The 16839-nt window shown below is 46.5% G+C and overlaps 1 protein-coding gene across 8 annotated transcripts in view; it reads right to left on the bottom strand.

Annotated features, from left to right (window-relative positions):
- RAP1GAP2 (RAP1 GTPase activating protein 2) overlaps nucleotides 1-16839 on the bottom strand; it is a 212747-nt gene that overhangs the window by 49327 nt on the left and 146581 nt on the right. For all 8 annotated transcript variants that reach the window (XR_006297784.1, XM_043583426.1, XM_043583420.1 and 5 more), the window contains 5 exons: nucleotides 14072-14107; nucleotides 9200-9244; nucleotides 8452-8484; nucleotides 7848-8060; nucleotides 6538-6641 (listed from right to left, as the gene is read on the bottom strand). Coding sequence is in view for 7 of the 8 variants with exons in the window: in XM_043583426.1 (XP_043439361.1) it covers nucleotides 6538-6641; nucleotides 7848-8060; nucleotides 8452-8484; nucleotides 9200-9244; nucleotides 14072-14107 (431 nt within the window). In the remaining variant the exon portion in view is untranslated. The remainder of the gene's footprint in view (nucleotides 1-6537; nucleotides 6642-7847; nucleotides 8061-8451; nucleotides 8485-9199; nucleotides 9245-14071; nucleotides 14108-16839) is intronic.

Here is a 16839-nt window from a genome sequence, read left to right on the forward strand (position 1 = left end):
GAAATAAGTGATGGGGATTAAAAGTACATTTATCATGATGAGTACCGAGTAATGTATAGCATTGTTGAATCACTGCATCATACACCTGAAACTAATAGAACACTGTATGTTAACAGTATTGGAATTACAATTAAAAACTGAATTTAAAAAAAGATGGCAAAGAGGAAAAAAAGAAATATAGCTGTATTTTTCATCCAATCTGATAGTCTAGTACATTCATATGCTAATTTAGTCTATTTATATTTATTGTGATCACTAGTGTACTTGGAATGATTTCTATTATTTTGTGTTTTCTATTACTCTGTGCTTTCTTTCCTTTTTAAAATTCCTCCTTTCCTGCCTTGAGTTTAATTTAAAAAATTTTAATTCTCTTTTTATCCCTCTGCTAATTTGAGCTATAGATTGTATTTCTATAACTTCCAATACAGACATGTATACATTTTCCCAACAAACTCTGCACTTCCTCACTATCTCTCTCCTGAGGAGGGAAAAGGAAACAGCAACTATTGAACTCTTCCCTCCCCATCGTCTTTCCTACTTTTGTTTATTAATTTAGTTCAAGCCTCTTTTTTCCCCATCGGTAATTAAATGTATCAACACAGTTTACCTATTTCTTGCCACTTTTTAGTTGCATCTTTCTTTCAGTTTCTCTTTTCTTCTGGCTGAAGGACATCCTTTAGTCATTCTTTCGGGGGAATCTGAAAACAGTTTTATTTTGTCTTTGCAGATAGCTTTTCTCGATATAGAACTTTAGATTAAAGGATTCTTTCTTTCTTTCTTTCCTTTCTTTCTTTCCTCCAACGTTTTAAAGATACTGTCCTAGAGTCCCATAACTGATAGGAAGTCTGCTCACAACCTGGTTGTCACTACTTCATAGATGAGTGTCTTTATCCTTAGGCAGCTTAAAATTTTTTTCTTTCTCTCTGATGTCCCAATGTTCCACTTCAATGTGTCCAGTAGTACTGTTTTGTTTTAAAATCATACTCAGAACCACAGTGTGTGCTTTCTTCAATTCTGAAATATTCTCAGCCATTATTTCTTTGGATATCTCTTCTCCACTGGCTTCTCTATTCTTTCCTCTGAAACTCTAAGACAAATGCTGGGACCTATCAGTCTATTATCCACATAGCTTCCTTCTTTTTTATATATTCTTAGAGCTGTGCTGCGCTCTGGACGAATTCTTCAAGACTATCTTCCAATTCATGGATTCACTCTTTGATTCTGAATACATTATATTAGACCAGATTTTATCCCATGTGTTGAGTTTTTTGTTTTAGGGGTTTACTTTTTGTTTGTTTCTCAGGGTTCATTTTGAGAGGGGGGGGGAGGGAACATGAGAGCGAGCAGGGGAGGGGCAGAGAGAGGGAGAGAGAGAATCCCAAGCTGTTAGCACAGAACCTGACACAGGGCTCAATCTCACAAATTGCGAGATCATGACCTGAGCCAAAACCAAGAGTCAGGTGCTGGGGCACCTGGGTGGCTCAGTTGGTTGAGCGTCTGACTTCAGCTCAGGTCATGATCTCACGGTCTGTGAGTTCAAGCCCCACGTCAGACTCTGTGCTGACAGCTCAGAGCCTGGAACCTGCTTCGGATTCTGTGTCCCCCTCTCTCTCTCTGCCCCTCCCCCACTCATGCTCTGTCTCTCTCTGTCTCCGAAATAAATAAACATTAAAAAGAAAAAAGAGTCAGATGCTTAACCAACTTAGCCACCCAGGCTCTCCTGTATTGAGTTTTTTTATTTCAACTATTTTTTTTCCAATAATTCCAATTGTTTTCTTTTTGTACCCATGTGTATCCACTCAGGGACTGTATCATAATTTATTATCCTGTTTATAGATGCTATTCATTCTTTACCTTTTTCAGATATAAGTCATTTTGAAAGTGTACCATTACTTGCATTTCATCAGCAGTAAATCCAGCTTTCATTTGTTGATGTGTTCAGCTGTCTTTCTTAATGTCAATTTCTCTGGGTGTTTTGGAACTTTCCACCCGTTTTCCTCTATCCTCAGTGCAAGTCACCCTGGTGCAGCTCCATCAGGTTGTTGGTTTGCACAGTACTGGAGGCAGCATTCACATTCTGCAACCAGGTGGCCTGTAGTCACATGATAATCACCTGACTCATCACAGCACCCTCTTGGTTCATCTTCCTGCTTCTAGCCTTGCCTTCCCTCCAAGACATTCCCCTTAATCTAGCCAGTGACCACTCTACAATGCACATCATATCATGATACTCTCCTTTCAGGAGCTCTCCTTTGGCTCACAGAATAAAATCTAAGTTCCTAGACATAGTCCATACATGATTTAGCTTTTTCTTACCTCTCTAGCATGAGCCCTCAACCTTACGCACCCTCACACACATATATACATTCAGACACACACTCCACATTCAAGCTCTTATAAACTTTTTTCAGTTCTGCCATACCATCTATCTTTGGATCTAAAACAATCCAGGTCCATAAGAAGATGAGTGAGAATAAAAACAAGAATAAGAATACCTAACATGTAGTGAATGTTTTCTGTAGCCAGGTAATAAGAGATGAGCTTATTCCTTACATTAGCCCTACCCCTGGAGAATGTCTGGCACATATTAAGCCTTGATTAAACAAGGCTTTATTTTTTATGAATAGGCAATAGCCCTTTTTGTCATACTGACTGCTTTTTTGCCTCAAATTCTACTTTTTCATATTAATATTGCAACTCTACCCTTTTGTATTTGTTATAACTTTTTCTCAACACTTTTCTTTTTAAATATACTGAATTACTTTCTTTAATAAAATAAAGATACATAGATTGATCCATTAGTGGGGGTGGGGGGCGGTGGAGGCATGACTCACACTGAGAATCTTTGCTGTTTAATAGTGAAATTTAACTCATTTATATTTATTATATATTACATGTATTCAGACTTCTATTATATTTATTCATGTTCCTTTATGTTCTATCTTTTGCTAGATGTTAACGTTTTATCTTCCTTTATTTTGGAATGTTTTCACTCTAATAGTGACTTTATATCCATGGAATATTACATTTTCATCAAAATATGTCCAGCTATTAGTTCCTTTCATTGACTTCATCTGATATTGGGTGAGCCATTTTAATCTGCAGATTTAAATCTTCAATTAGCTTAAGAACATCAATTATCCACAAACTTAATTCCTGCTCACTATTCCCCACATTTATTATAATTTGCTCATCATTTTAGAGTTTCTGTGTTTTCCTCTGAATTATGTGAAAGCTTGCTCTCATTATTAGTAACTGGGTTTTCCACAAAGTAGATTCTTCTCTTTACTGCTTCTAATATCATTTAAAATTCTTTTTAATTTTTGTTAAGTTTATTTATTTTGAGAGAGAGAAAGAGAGACAGAGCAAGCGGGATAGGGAGGAGAGAGAGAGAGAGAGAAAGAGAGAGAGAATCCCAAGCAGGCTCTGCACTGTCAGCACAGAGCCCAATGCGGGGCTTGAACTTATGAACCATGAGATCATGACCTGAGCTGAAGTCAGACGCTCAACCAGCTGAGCCACCCAGGTGCCCCTCATTTAAAATTCTTTTTGGCAGGGGTGCCTGGGTGGCTCAGTCGGTTAAGCATCCAACTTCGGCTCAGGTCATGATTTCACGGTTTGTGAGTTCAAGCCCCACGTCAGGCTCTGTGCTGACAGCTCAGAGCCTGGAGCCTGCTTTGGATTCTGTGTCTCCTTCTCTCTCTGCCCCTCCCCCACTTATGCTCTATCTCTCTCTATCAAAAATAAACAAATGTAGAAAATAAATTTAAAAATTTTTTGGCCATTTTTAGTTTTCTTATGTTCTTTCTTTAATTTACCAGCAACTTTTTCATCTCATTGTCACCTTACTTTATCTTTTGTATTTTTTTTCATATGGTTTATTTTTTCTGGAAGTTTGCTGAAAATACAAAGTTAATAGGTATCTAAATCTGATTGGCTTTCTGTAGTAAATAATCCTTTCTAAAATTTAGTTAGTCCCTACCTTCTAAATGCTAGGGTATGCCTTTTTAGATGCAGAATCTTTCCTTTCACCAACCTGTGAGGCGTTTTTTTCCTCCCCTACTTCTTTACATCCAAACTTAAAAAAGAAGAAATCGACTCAGACTTGTTATTCATTTCCAGTTGTGGATAGATTCTTCTTGGCTACCTTCATAGCACATACAGAAGCTGTCAGAATACACTTCTCAGATTTTAGGCTGGAGAGCTAGTTGTTTTAAGACATCAATTAAATAATCCAGAATCCTACAAAGAATGAGGAAGAAGCTGGGACAGGAGTCACTGCCAGCAGGGGAATGTCACCTCTGCATAATTTCTTCTTTGTGTCTGGTAAAGCTTCTAAAGCTGTAGGGCCAATTTTCTTATGTCTGGTTTTCAATTTGGCCTGGCCATCACTCCAAGTGAGATTAATGATTGTCCAACTTCCTAGCTGGTGTATGGCTTCTCCCTGCCACCCCAGGGTTTTCTATTTGGGAAAGCCACATTTGAGATTGCTCATGGGCTCCCCAGGGGATTGATTTCAAATGCTGCTGACCTACAACAACAAAAGTGGTTCCATGTGGAAAGACCCCTGACTGTTCCAAGGCTCCTGCTCACTTCTAAAGAGTATAGGACTCGGGATGCCTGGGTAGCTCAGGTGGTTAAGCGCCTGACTCTTGATTTCACCTCAGGTCATGATCACAGTTTGTGGGACTGAGCCCTGAGTCAGGCCCTGCACTGACAGCACAGAGCCTACTTGGGATTCTCTCTCTCTCTCCCTCTGCCCTCCCTCTGCTCATACTCTCTCTCTTGCTCTCAAAATCAATAAATAAACATTTAAAGAGTACAGGACTCCCCCAGAATTCCTAATTTCATATATCCCAATGCTACACCACTCTGTAAGGAAGGTGAGCTGGGGCTCAACTCTCAATACCATCCACATTCTAGTCCTAACTGCCCCATAGATTATTTTAAAAATAGTCAATGTAAAAAAAAATATTCAATGTGTGTGGTGTGTTCCTGACATCTTTCTCATGTTTCAGTTCTGAAGCAACATTTCAAATAAGATACAGTATTGGAGTATTGGAAAAAGGGTGTTAGATCCTTGTGTTCAATTGTCATCTTACTCAGAAATCCTACCCAGTTTAGGTCTGATTTCTATTTTTTTTTATTAAAAATTTTTTAACATTTATTTATTATTGACAGACAGAGCATGAGCAGGGGAGGGGCAGAGAGAGGAGGAGACACAGAATCCGAAGCAGGCTCCAGGCTCCAGGCTCCAAGCTGTCAGCACAGAGCCTGACGGCTCAAACTCACAAACCACGAGATCACGACTTGAGCTGAAGTCGGACACTTAAGCAACTGAGCCAGGCAGCCACCCCAAGGTCTGATTTTTATTAAGAAAGTAAATAATTTTCTTTTATAGAGAGTCACCTAGTTCAAAATCCTATTTGGAGTTGGTGATCCACATATTACTCCCTCAAAAAATTTGCTCTAGCAATTTAGTTAACTTCTCCCTGCCTTGCAAATATGATTTCTAGCCAAGTGAACCTCCGTAAAGAAAACTGCTTCCTTCCTTAATAAAAAAACCAAGACCGGATGGGTGCTGACAACTCCCTTGTACCACCCCACACACACCCCTCCCCACAGCACGACTGTGTGCCCCTGCTCCCTCCCATATTTATCTCAAAATTTGGGCAGAAAAAAAAAATGTTACTGCTTCTTTCAAATGCCATCAAGGACTTCCAATTAGATTCAACGAATATGGACTGGGAGCTTGACAGGTTCACAGCACTCTGCTAAGCACTAACACTTGGCCTTCTAGGCTTCTCCACGAGCCCACAAGGGGCAGAGATAAATAAGATACAGACTCTCTGTGCTCCCACAGCATCCTGTGCATAATACCTGTGACACATAGTAAAATCCTCTGCTTTTTTCTACTAGACCATAAGCCTTCAGAAAACAGACCACAACTCAGCCATCATTGCATCCCGGCACCTATCACACTCCCCGGTACAGAGGGGGTTTTACAAAACATGTTAGTTGAACAAAACAGAAACCAGTCCCAGATCCTGCCCCTGAGGAGAGAGGTACCATGGCTTAGCTGTAAATCAGTGCTCCCGCTGTGACCACTTTCCATCTCAGGGAACCCTGCACACACACACAGATGCTTTGGGATCTATCTTCCCGACCGGATGCACGCCACAAGCAGTGCTCTGGCAAACCCTCTCCCAGGGCGATTTGGAGTTGTATCTCAGCAGAAAGAGCCATCTCTATTTTCCCTTCCAAAATTCTTCAGAGCCACGGTCCCAGCCAGACAGAAAGGCAGGCGGGGGTATGGTCTAGGTGACCTTGAGACTAGGATACCACTCTGACTCCCACAGTTGGCCGGCTGGCATAAACACCTGGTCTCCTTGCTTAGCAACTCAACAGAGCCCCAGGATTCCAGCCAGTCGGTTCCCCACCCCCCCCACACACACACACCCAGACCAGACTGGTCAGACTGGTATTTCTGGGTCCCTGCCACTAGAGGTGTGGCCTCCAACGGTGCAGCAGCCCCACCTGAGAATGATCCGAAGGTACTCAATGCCCTCTGCCTCCTCATACTTGACGGACAGGAGCAAGTTCCCCAAGCTGCTGCCAGTACAGTAAAAGTTTAGGTGATCCTAGAAAGAGAAATCAGGTATTAACAGAGTAGGAGACCTTCCAGACACGGCTCCCCCAAATCACCTTTTTTGCCCACAGCAATGAGGAAGAAAGGCAAGGATGTTGTGGCTGCCGTTGATGAGGAGGAGGAGGAGGGAGAGGAGGAGGGGGAGAAGGAGGAGGAGGAGGAGGAGAAAGAGAAAGATCACAGGAGGGGATTCCAACTGCACAGTCATCGGGATATGCCAGGCACTAGACTAAGTACTTAACACCCACTGACTCCTTACATCCTGACCACAACCTTATGGGAAGATGACATCATCATGCCCATTTCATAGATATGTAAACCGGTGTCCAGAGAGGCTAAGTAACTGGCCAGGGTCACACAACCAGTAAGGGACAGATCCAGTGTTCAAGCCCACCTTGAACGCTGGAGCTCAAGTTCCCCTCCACAGGACCCCACATCCACTTTCTTGATCCCAGGAGGCAGCTCTTGCTGATTCCGACTATTTGTGGGAATAAAACTAGGAGGAACTCTGGCTCCTCCGCCCATGGGAAGCTGGGAGCTGCTCTGGACAGTGGGCCTCTCTCAGGCTTGGGGAGCCCACCCTAGATCTGCCATATCAGGGTGGGGCCCTGGAATCTGCATTTGAACAAGTTAGGATGGGGGTTCTGATGCAGCTCCCTCCTCCCTGTGAAACTCTGCAAAACTGCCTTAGACTGGAAACTTCCGGAATCTGCCCTTGGGACTTCCAAACCAAGCAAGTCTGAAGAGCAGAATATATTTAAAGAAATGTAACTTTGTCACTTTTAAACAATCAGAGGCTCACAGCACATCACCCTGGGGACCTGCTGGAGTGAGGACACGAGAGATTTGTACTATGTACACGGAAACAAAGACTTCCAAGGTGTGAGAACATATTTTCTCCTTCACCCCCAAACGCTCCCCATCCGGTCACCTCCGTGAACATTTGGTGGGGGTGGTGCCTCCAAGGACCCATCACACTGAGCCTTCCTGACTTCTGCACACCCCCTGTACCCTCGTCCAGGAGCAGAGCCAGTCGGACCTCCCCAGCCAGGACAACAGGACAGTGGCAGGCCCTAGGAAGGGGGCAGGCCCAGGAAGGAGAAGAGACAGGGAGAAAGGGGCGCTGGACGAGGCTGGTCTAGGTGCATTTCCCTGCCTGCACCAGCAGCTATTTCCACCCAGGGGCCCTCAGCCTCACCTTCCCTAGGAAGTGCCTGCGGTAGGCCCTGGCTTCGCCCTTGCACTCGAGCTTATAGCCAAATGTGCTGGGGCTGAGACTGTCCTCTTCCTCCTCCTCACAGATGCTGCTGCCAAGGGAGGTCGGTGTCCCCACGTTCTCCGGGTCTTCGATCCAGTAGCCCCCAAACTGGGGCAGGACAATCAGGGGGTATGGGCCTCCCTTCTCCACAACCTGGAAGCAGAGAGAAAGTCTTGCCCTGTGGCCTGCCCTGGCTCTACAGGGGGAGTGAAGGAGTGGGGTGCCAGTGGTGGCACCCCCCCACCTCTGAACTGTTCCACGGTGGAGACCCCTGTATTTGAGGCCTGTGTTTACAGTAACACAAACCCCAAATTTAAGCCCAACAACCTCTCAGCTTCGCCAACCCTGGAGCACCGAAGTTGCAAGGCTGTGATCCGCACCCCAGTCTCAACGTGGCAAAACGGAGGTCACAAAGGTGAAGTTCCAGGCTGGAGGTTCTCTCCCACGTGGGACAGAGCAGGGGCCATCAGCACCCCCCCCCCCACCAGTCCCATCCCAGAGCTGAGACCCAGCGCAGGCTGCAGTGTGGCCAGGGAGCTCCTACCTCATCAATGCTGGGATATGGGATATAGTCATCCTGCAAGACAAACCAGACAAGGCGACCGTTAGCCCCAGCAGTGCCCATGAAGTGTGATGGCTGTTTCCATTCCCCTCTCCCGGGTCAGGGGGTGGGGGTTGCCTGGCAGGCTGCACGAGAGCTTTAAGAGCATCAAAGGGAACACCAGATGCAGAACGGTAGAGAGGGAGCTCTGGGAATCCGGCTTCCCTTGAGTGCTTCCCCAAAGTGACAGAACCTGAACGCAAACCTGGCTAGCTGAAGGTGCACTGCACAAAGGCTCTGAACTTCGCGCCTTTCACCCCTTAGGAATGAGGGCAAAAACAGGAGGATGGCTCCTGATTTCACCCAGCCCCGCCTTCGGGCAAGGGAGCTGACTTCCAAGTGACGAGCTTCCCTGGGCCTTGGGAAAGGAAACTGCAGCGGAGGAGCAGAGCCTGGAGCCCAGAGCCTGATACCCCTAAATGCCATGTGCGGTTCTTTTGCAGGAGCAGGTACAGAAGATCAAGGCTGAGCCACAAGCCGTAGGTCTCGCTGAAGGCCTCCATCCCCACCCCCTAAAGCTGCCCTATAGGCATCAAGCTAAGGCCCCCTTACTATCCACCGCGCCCAGTCAACACAGGCGCAGCCACTTAAGTAGCTCTTGGTGGAAGTCAGGTGGACGATGGCAGACCCCAGCATGCCAGCTGTCCCCTCGTCGGGCCCACAGGGCTGCCGCCTCATCCACACAGCCCACCTTGTTCTTCTGGGGTCCCGGCTTCTGCTCTTCAAGCTTGATCCCCTATGGCAACACGGAAAAGAGGATTCATGAAAAAGCAAAGGTCACATAAAAGGGGCCAAATGGAGGGTTCGCTTGAGATTCGCAAGCCCCTGCCTTGATGGGGTTGGTAATAATAGCTACAGCTGATTGTGCCCGGTCCTTACACATCACACACCTTGTCACACTCAGTCCCCACAGCAGCTCCAAGTAAGGCAGTAGGGCAGGCAACTAAGAGCACAGGCTCGAGCTAGATCACCAGGGTTCAAATCCCAACACTGCCACTTAGGACCTTGGGCAAGTCACAAAACCTCTGTGGCACAGTGCTCCCTTCTGTAGAACCCAAACGGTAATAGCAGCTACCAGTGTGGTAAAGGTTAAATGTTGATGATGTTGGTTAAGCCCTTGAAAGAGTGACTGGTTTGGCTACAGATAATTATTACCATCATTCCCAGGGAGCAATATCATGCCGGCACTGAAATCTCTCTGCCAGGCTCTTAGGACCAGTAGGTACGGGGCAAGGACGGGAACCCACGTCCGAATGGTGTCAAAGCCAGCACTCTGGACCTGGTGCCCCCACAGCTGCCCTCCCTCCTTGGGGGGCAGACCCACAGGTGACAGGCAGGGGGCCTGGCGCTCATTCATTTCTGGGAAGCAGTGCCTTGTCCTGTGGTCCTATGGTCCAGATCTGACTTCACTGGGTTTTTTCAAGACAGGAGCACATAGTTAAATTAGACTGTTTGAATAAATTGAGTAAGGGAATGAGAAGGTGGGATAACCAGGACAAACAGATCCCCTCTGGAGAGAAGACCATCCTAATCATAACATAATGCATGGGGATTTTAAGCTTCCTCAGCGCGCCCTCCCACAGTTGTCTCCTTTGAAGCCCTCAGCATCTTTATACCAAAGGGAAACTGAGGCACAGAGAGGCGGCTGCTTCTGCTGTTGCACAGCTACTGAGTGGCAGGGCCTGGATTTGAAGCCAGGCTGTCTCTCTAAGCGCACAATCATATCCCATAGGCCTTGGAGCCCAGGGCTTCCGCTCACTGGCTGGATTTAGACTTCGGCTTCTCCGGACTTCTCTGGACTGAGTCATCCTGCAGCATTGCTCAGGAGGGTGTGGGAGGACCCCTCCCACCGGACAGGTGCTCCTCTCCCCACACAGGGAGAAAACCACCTGGGTGGCCCTGCAGACCCTGTCCAGGGAGGCAAACTGGGCAGATGGGAGGGGGGTGATGTCAGAAGTTTGTTTTGTTTGTCCTGCATTAGTCACCCCTACCTGGGAACAGCCCCTGGGCAGGAAAGCAAACCTCCTCCCCACTCCTCCCCTCCCCGATGACACAGAGCCATCACCCAGCTCTGGGCCCTCTCCTCTCCTTTCCACGGATCTGCCTTTGCAATCAGTATTATCATTAACCCCCCTTTTTCCTCACCATGAAGAAATCAAGGATCAGACAGGTAGAGTGACTTGACCAAGGACACTCAGCTACACAGTGCCAGGGTTAAAACTTGAACCCAGGACAAAATGGACCTCAGTCTCGGTTGCTTCATAGGGATTGTGCCCTTCTTCCAATTCCTCCACTGTCGGGGGATGGCGGGGGATGGAGGGGAGGTCAGGAGTCCCAGATCTGAGTTCCAGCTCTCCATGACTTGCAGAGTGCCCTGGGCACTGACTGCTCTGAAAGTCAGTCTCCTCCACAACCACAGCGTGAGAAGAGGTGGCCCACGCCCAAGGACAGGATCTGGCCACACCACACCACCTGCTTCGCTCCCACTATTTCCCCATATATGAGTTTTGTACATACAGAAGAGCTGGAAAGTGTGGGCCCCTTGGAGGCCGGGGTCCAGTGGGCAGGGACCTAAACCCCAGGCAGTTGGATTTCAGCCCCTGGCCGTCTCAACGGAGATGGAACAGGCAAGCCCTCGGGTGTCTGCTGCCACAAACGTACAGAGCATAAAAACCAAACCCCTGCCCTCAGGAGGGTCCCAGTCTAGTTGAGAAGTCAAGCCCAGCAGCCTGGACACAGAGAAGGCAGACCAGCAGGAGGCCAGTTAAGTAGGGCTGAATTATGTACTGGGAGAGCCCTTTGCAGGGGAGGCGGGGGTCTCCAGCTGGGGGTGAGGGATGGATGGGTGGATTGTGGGACCAAACGAAGAGAAGGCAGGGGGAGCTGCAAATCCCCTGCCAGCTTCCCAGAGTGCCAGGATCTCATGGGCTCTGGTGAAAATCCCAGTTTTACGCCAGGCAGCAGAGCACGTAGCTGCGCATGGTCTCCCACCCCTCGCTGCCAAGGCACATGCCACCCCTGTTTCCACAACCCGACTGTAAGTCCCTAAATGTATGTAAAATCGGTCTGCAGTCCACACACTGCTGGAGGATCTTAGTAACTTCTGGGTGATAATGACACAACCACTACAATACTTCTCCCTCAAACGGTCCCTCCCCTTCCCCATCATTAGGGAGACCTGGCTTTCCTGTGAGCACCTCAGTGTCTCCACCTGCATCGCAGGACTGCAGTGGCACCCTAACTGCCTCTCCTCCAGAGCTTCCACACCATTACCATGGAATCTTTCCCTGAACCTGTAGCATCTACTCAGGGTAGAAAGCATCATAACATAATGGCTCAGCCTTCTGACTCTGAAGCTACTTACTACCCACAACCCTTGAGTGCTTTAAGTAAGATCTCTGTGCCTCAGTTTTCCCACCTGTGAAAAGAGGATAATGATAATAATACAGCTGCTTCCTGCGGACTTTTCAGGAAGAAATGAGCTAAGACTTGTTACTGTCTGAGCCGAGAAAAGTGCTTAAAACACATGTGCCACCGGGGCGCTTGGGTGGCTCAGTTGGTTAAGCATCTGACTGCGGCTCAGGTCATGATCTCATGGCTCGTTTGTGAGTTCTAAGCCCCACATCGGACGCTTTGCTGTCAGCACAGAGCCCTCTTTGGATTCTCTGTTGCCCTCCCTGCCCCTCCCCCACTAGTGCTGGCTCTCAAAAATAAATTTTTTTTAATTTTAGGGGTCCCAGAGTGACTCAGTCGGTTAAGCGACCTACTTAGGCTCAGGTCATGATCTTGTGGTTCGTGGGTTCGAGCCCCACATCGGGCTCTGTGCTGATAGCTCAGAGCCTGGATCCTGTTTCTGATTCTGTGTCTCCCTCTCTCTCTGCCCCTTCCCTGTTCATGCTCTGTTCATGCTCTGTCTCTCTGTCTCTCAAAAATAAACATTAAAAAAAATTTTTTTTTAATTTTTAAATACATGTGCTATTGTCAGCGTCTTCTTCCCACCCATATCAGTTAAGCCTTCTGGACGTCCCCCCAAATTCCCCAGGGCACCAGTTCTTACCTGTGAGCCCTGGCCCCTTGGTGAGGAATAATTATAAAGTGCCCCCCCAAATCCATTTTGAACACTGATTTTTATGCAATGCTTATCAAGTATTTACATACATTATTTCATTTCATCCCAACAACCGTGTGAGTGGGTATTTCTGTTATTATTTATAAGGGCTGCGGCATGATTTATAACAACAAACATTCTGGTCTTCACCCATTCCTGGCACAGAACTCCTACAGCCTGTTGAATCTCGTAAGTGACGAGAGCAATGGGAGCATTCAGGAGCATCTTTTGCTACAATATTTGGTCTTTTGTCCTTGGTTCCTGAAACAGCTCCAGAGCCATAAAGGTGAAAGCAAGAAGGTTATTTATAAGTTTGTTAATGAGGTTGACTTTTGGGACACCCCTAAGGATGGAGCTGGTTGCCAGGGGAACCAACCACCACTAGAGGCTCCAAACCTTCAGTCCCACCTCCCCAACCTCGCAGGAGGGAAGAGGGGCTGGAGGCTGAATCAATCTCCAGTGGCCAATGGTTTAATCGATCATGCTTAAGTAATAAAGCCTCTATAAAAAACCCAAATGATGGGTTCGGGGAGCTTCCGGGTTGGTGAGTACATGGCTGCGCTGGGAGAGTGATACATCCAGAGGATGTATCTTCCCGGCCTTCCCGCATACCTTGCCCTCCACAACTCTTCCATCGGGCTGTTCCTGAGTTATATCCCTTTATAATCAATTGATAATCTAGTAAGTAAACTGTTCTGAGTTCTCTGAGCCACTCTAGCAAATGAATAGAACCTGAGCAGGGAATCATGGGACCCTCAAATTCATAGCCTGTTGGTCAGAAGCACAGGTGACAACAGACTCGTGGCCGGCATCTGAAGCGGGCAGGCGGCAGGCTTGCGGGGCAGAGCCCATACCCTGTGGGATCTGACGCTCTCTCTGGGAGACAGTGTCAGAATGGAGCTGAACTGCAGGACACCAAGCTGGTGTCACAGAATTGTTCGGTGGGGGGAAAACAACCACACATTTGGTGTCAGAGGGAGGTGAAAACAGTGCTGTGAACAGATAGAAAACAGGAGCCGGAAGGCTCAGAAAAAGGAAGGAACTTGCGCTAGCAAGTGTTAGGTGCAGGGTTTGACCTCGGGTGGGTCTCTCACCCGAAGCTCTGCCTCCCAGACTCAAGATGCGCCCCTAGGAAAGGGTTTTCTTTTTCCGACTTTCTTCCCAACCCATCCCAGGAACAACGGACCCTTTCAAGCCCTCTCCACATCTGTGAGGTTGTGTATTGCATCTGTTCTACCGGAGGAGATTTTTCTGGTTTTTTCCTTCGGGCAGGAGCTTCCCAGAATCCTCCTGCTGCTCAGCATGAAAATGGCCTTAGGTAGTTCAGGCTATGAGTTCTCTCTTCTCTTCCCTTCCCTCCAAGGCTCCCAAGTTCTGCCTGGTGTCGTATCCCCCAAGGTCACTACAGCACGCCCGCCACCCATGGCTCAGCTACCCCACTTTGGCGAGGCTCACCTGCATTTTCTCCAGCATCTCAAAGAACTCCGCAGACTGAAAGACACAAAGAAGATACATCAGTCAGGAGGTCTGCTGAGAAAGCCTCCTTACCAACTGTCTGCAAACTTAGCCCAGGGCTTCCCGGGGGATGAGAGTCATTTGGATCAAGAGAGAAGGTAATTTGATTTTGCCTTTGCAGGGCTGGAGGGCCAGAATGCCCCATACAACAAAAGAAAAAACGAAACATGCGCAGGCTGGCGAATGGCCCTGGGGAGAGCCACCGCTCAGTCTCTGTCAAGAGAGAGGAGTCTATAGGGCCCCTGGGAAAAGCCAAGTTCCCTAAAGCACCTGTCAGCCCCAGGATGAAGCCTCCAGAAGAAGTCATGTTTGGAGTATTTTCAACCCAACAGTGAGGCCAAGGAGTCCAACACAAGTAGCTTTCCAACTTTAGTAGCAACACAGCCCTCCAGGGACCCTGGCCAGGGCAGGCATGGGGGCTTGAGCTCCAAATGCGCCTGCCCCTGTCCCCTGCCCCCAGAGCACCTCTTTGGGACCCTGGAGCTTGTGAGCAAAGCCTGAAAACGACCGAACTGCAGCCTCCAGGGACCTGGAGAGATTTTTTTTTAAATCTCGAACTATGTAAATCCAAATCTTTAACCCACTTTGGTGCCAGCCTTTGTAAATTCCAGGTAAAGGCAAAAAGGAGAAACAGGAAGTGGAAAAGGGGGGCGGGGGGGGGTGGTGAGTGGCTAAAAGCTCTGCCCTAACAAAATGCATGCAGAGAGCTCTCAGCAGCTTCCCCTCCATAGAAACAGCTACACTGTCTGGTCACAACATCACTGCCCACATCGGGGCACTGGCAAGCCGTGAGTTAATGAGCACCCAGAACATAGTCCTCAGATGAACGGGAAAGAAAAGAAAAAAAGAGAAGAGAAGACAAAACGAAAAGAAAAGAAAACAAAAGAAAACAAAAGAAAAGAAAAGCAGTGATAATGAAAAACGAGGATATCTTGTCACTCCTTTACGCAGAGGTAAGGCATCCCTCCCTTCCTCCACAGGCACCAATGGGCCAGAATCACCAGGAGCCCCCCGGCCCTCAGAATTCCCAGAGAGAACCACCGTGGGAAGAACGCTTGGGGAGTCACCTGGCTTCAAATGACCTGTCCCAGACCAAAGCTGGCCTATCAGAGGCAAGAGTCTCTGACCCACCAGCAGTTTGGGCTTAAGGGTCTGGAAACCCCACCTGTGAATATACAGAGTGGATGACAAGTTTCAGCACATCAGCACCCCTGACCAGAAGGAGCTGTCAAACACACAACTCCTCCCCATTGATTCTGTGCATCCTTCTTAGCTCCAACCTCCAGGAGACCAAGATTCCTGGACAGAAAGAATTTATATAAATCAACAAGGGGAGAAAGATGAGCAGGAAGAGGACGAAAGGGCAAAAACCATCAACATTTGCACGCACAGACTTCTGACCCAGCAATTCCTCTTCTAAGAATCTGGGCTGTGAACACGCTTCCATGGGAACACGAGGATGAATGTTCACCGCACCACTGTTTGGGTTACGATGAACTACGTTCAAATACCACAAATAGGTGTCGATACGTTAAATAACTTGGATGAAATGGACAATTCCAAGCAATACACAAACTACTGAAACTGACTCAAAGAAACGGCAAATATATATATATATATATATATATATATATATATATATATTTCATAAAGAAATTGTAATCAAAGAAATTAGTAATCAAAAAGCTACACAAAGAAAAGCCCAGGTCCAGATGGCTTCAGCTGTAAATCCAGCCATTAGAGAAGAAGTAATACTAATTCCTCAGCAACTCTTAAAATAGGAGAGGGAACACTTCCCAACTTATTCTAGAAGACTAGCATTACCCCGACACCAAAACCAAAGTCATCACAAGAAAACTATAGACCAATATAGTTCATGGATATAGACACAAAATTCTCAAAAATATTAGCAAACTACATCCGGCACCTTCTAAAAAGAATTATACACCATGACTGGGTGGGACTTATTACAGTCATGCAAAGTTGGTTTAACATCCAAAAATCAATGAATATAAAAACCAGAGGAATAAAAACAAAAACCGTATTATCAACTCAAAGACTAAACAAAGCATTTGACAAAATTCAAAACCCTTTCTTGAGTAAAATTAAACACATACACACACACACACACACACACACACACACACACACCCCAAACTAGATAGAAGGGAAATTCCTCAACATGATAAAGGGCGTTTACAAAAAAAAAAAAAATCACAGGTAATAATATTCCTAATAATGGGAAACTAGATACTTTGTCCATAAAAGAAGGTATAAGACCAGAATATCCACTGTCATCATTTCTGTTTATCATTGTGTTAGATATTCTAGCCCGAACAGTTGAGCAAAAGAAAAAAAAAAAAAACACAAAAAAACTATATAAAAGGCATCCGAACTGGAAAGGAAGAACTGAAACTCTCTCTATTCACATAATCTTATACAGAGAAATAAGGAATTCACTAAGCAAAACTTACTAAAAATAATACAATAAATGAGTTCAGGACGCAAGACACAAGATCAACCTACAAAAAAAATTGTTTTGCTATATACTATCGATGGACAATGAAAATAAAATTAAGAATTCCAATTTTAATAGCATCAAAGAGAATAAAATACTTACATGTAGATTTAACAAAATAAATGAAAAACGTATACTCTGAAAAGCACAAGACATTGATGACAGAAATTAAAGAAGTTATAAACAAATG

The sequence above is a fragment of the Prionailurus bengalensis genome, chromosome E1 (genome assembly GCF_016509475.1).
Source record: "Prionailurus bengalensis isolate Pbe53 chromosome E1, Fcat_Pben_1.1_paternal_pri, whole genome shotgun sequence".
NCBI lineage: Eukaryota > Metazoa > Chordata > Mammalia > Carnivora > Felidae > Prionailurus > Prionailurus bengalensis.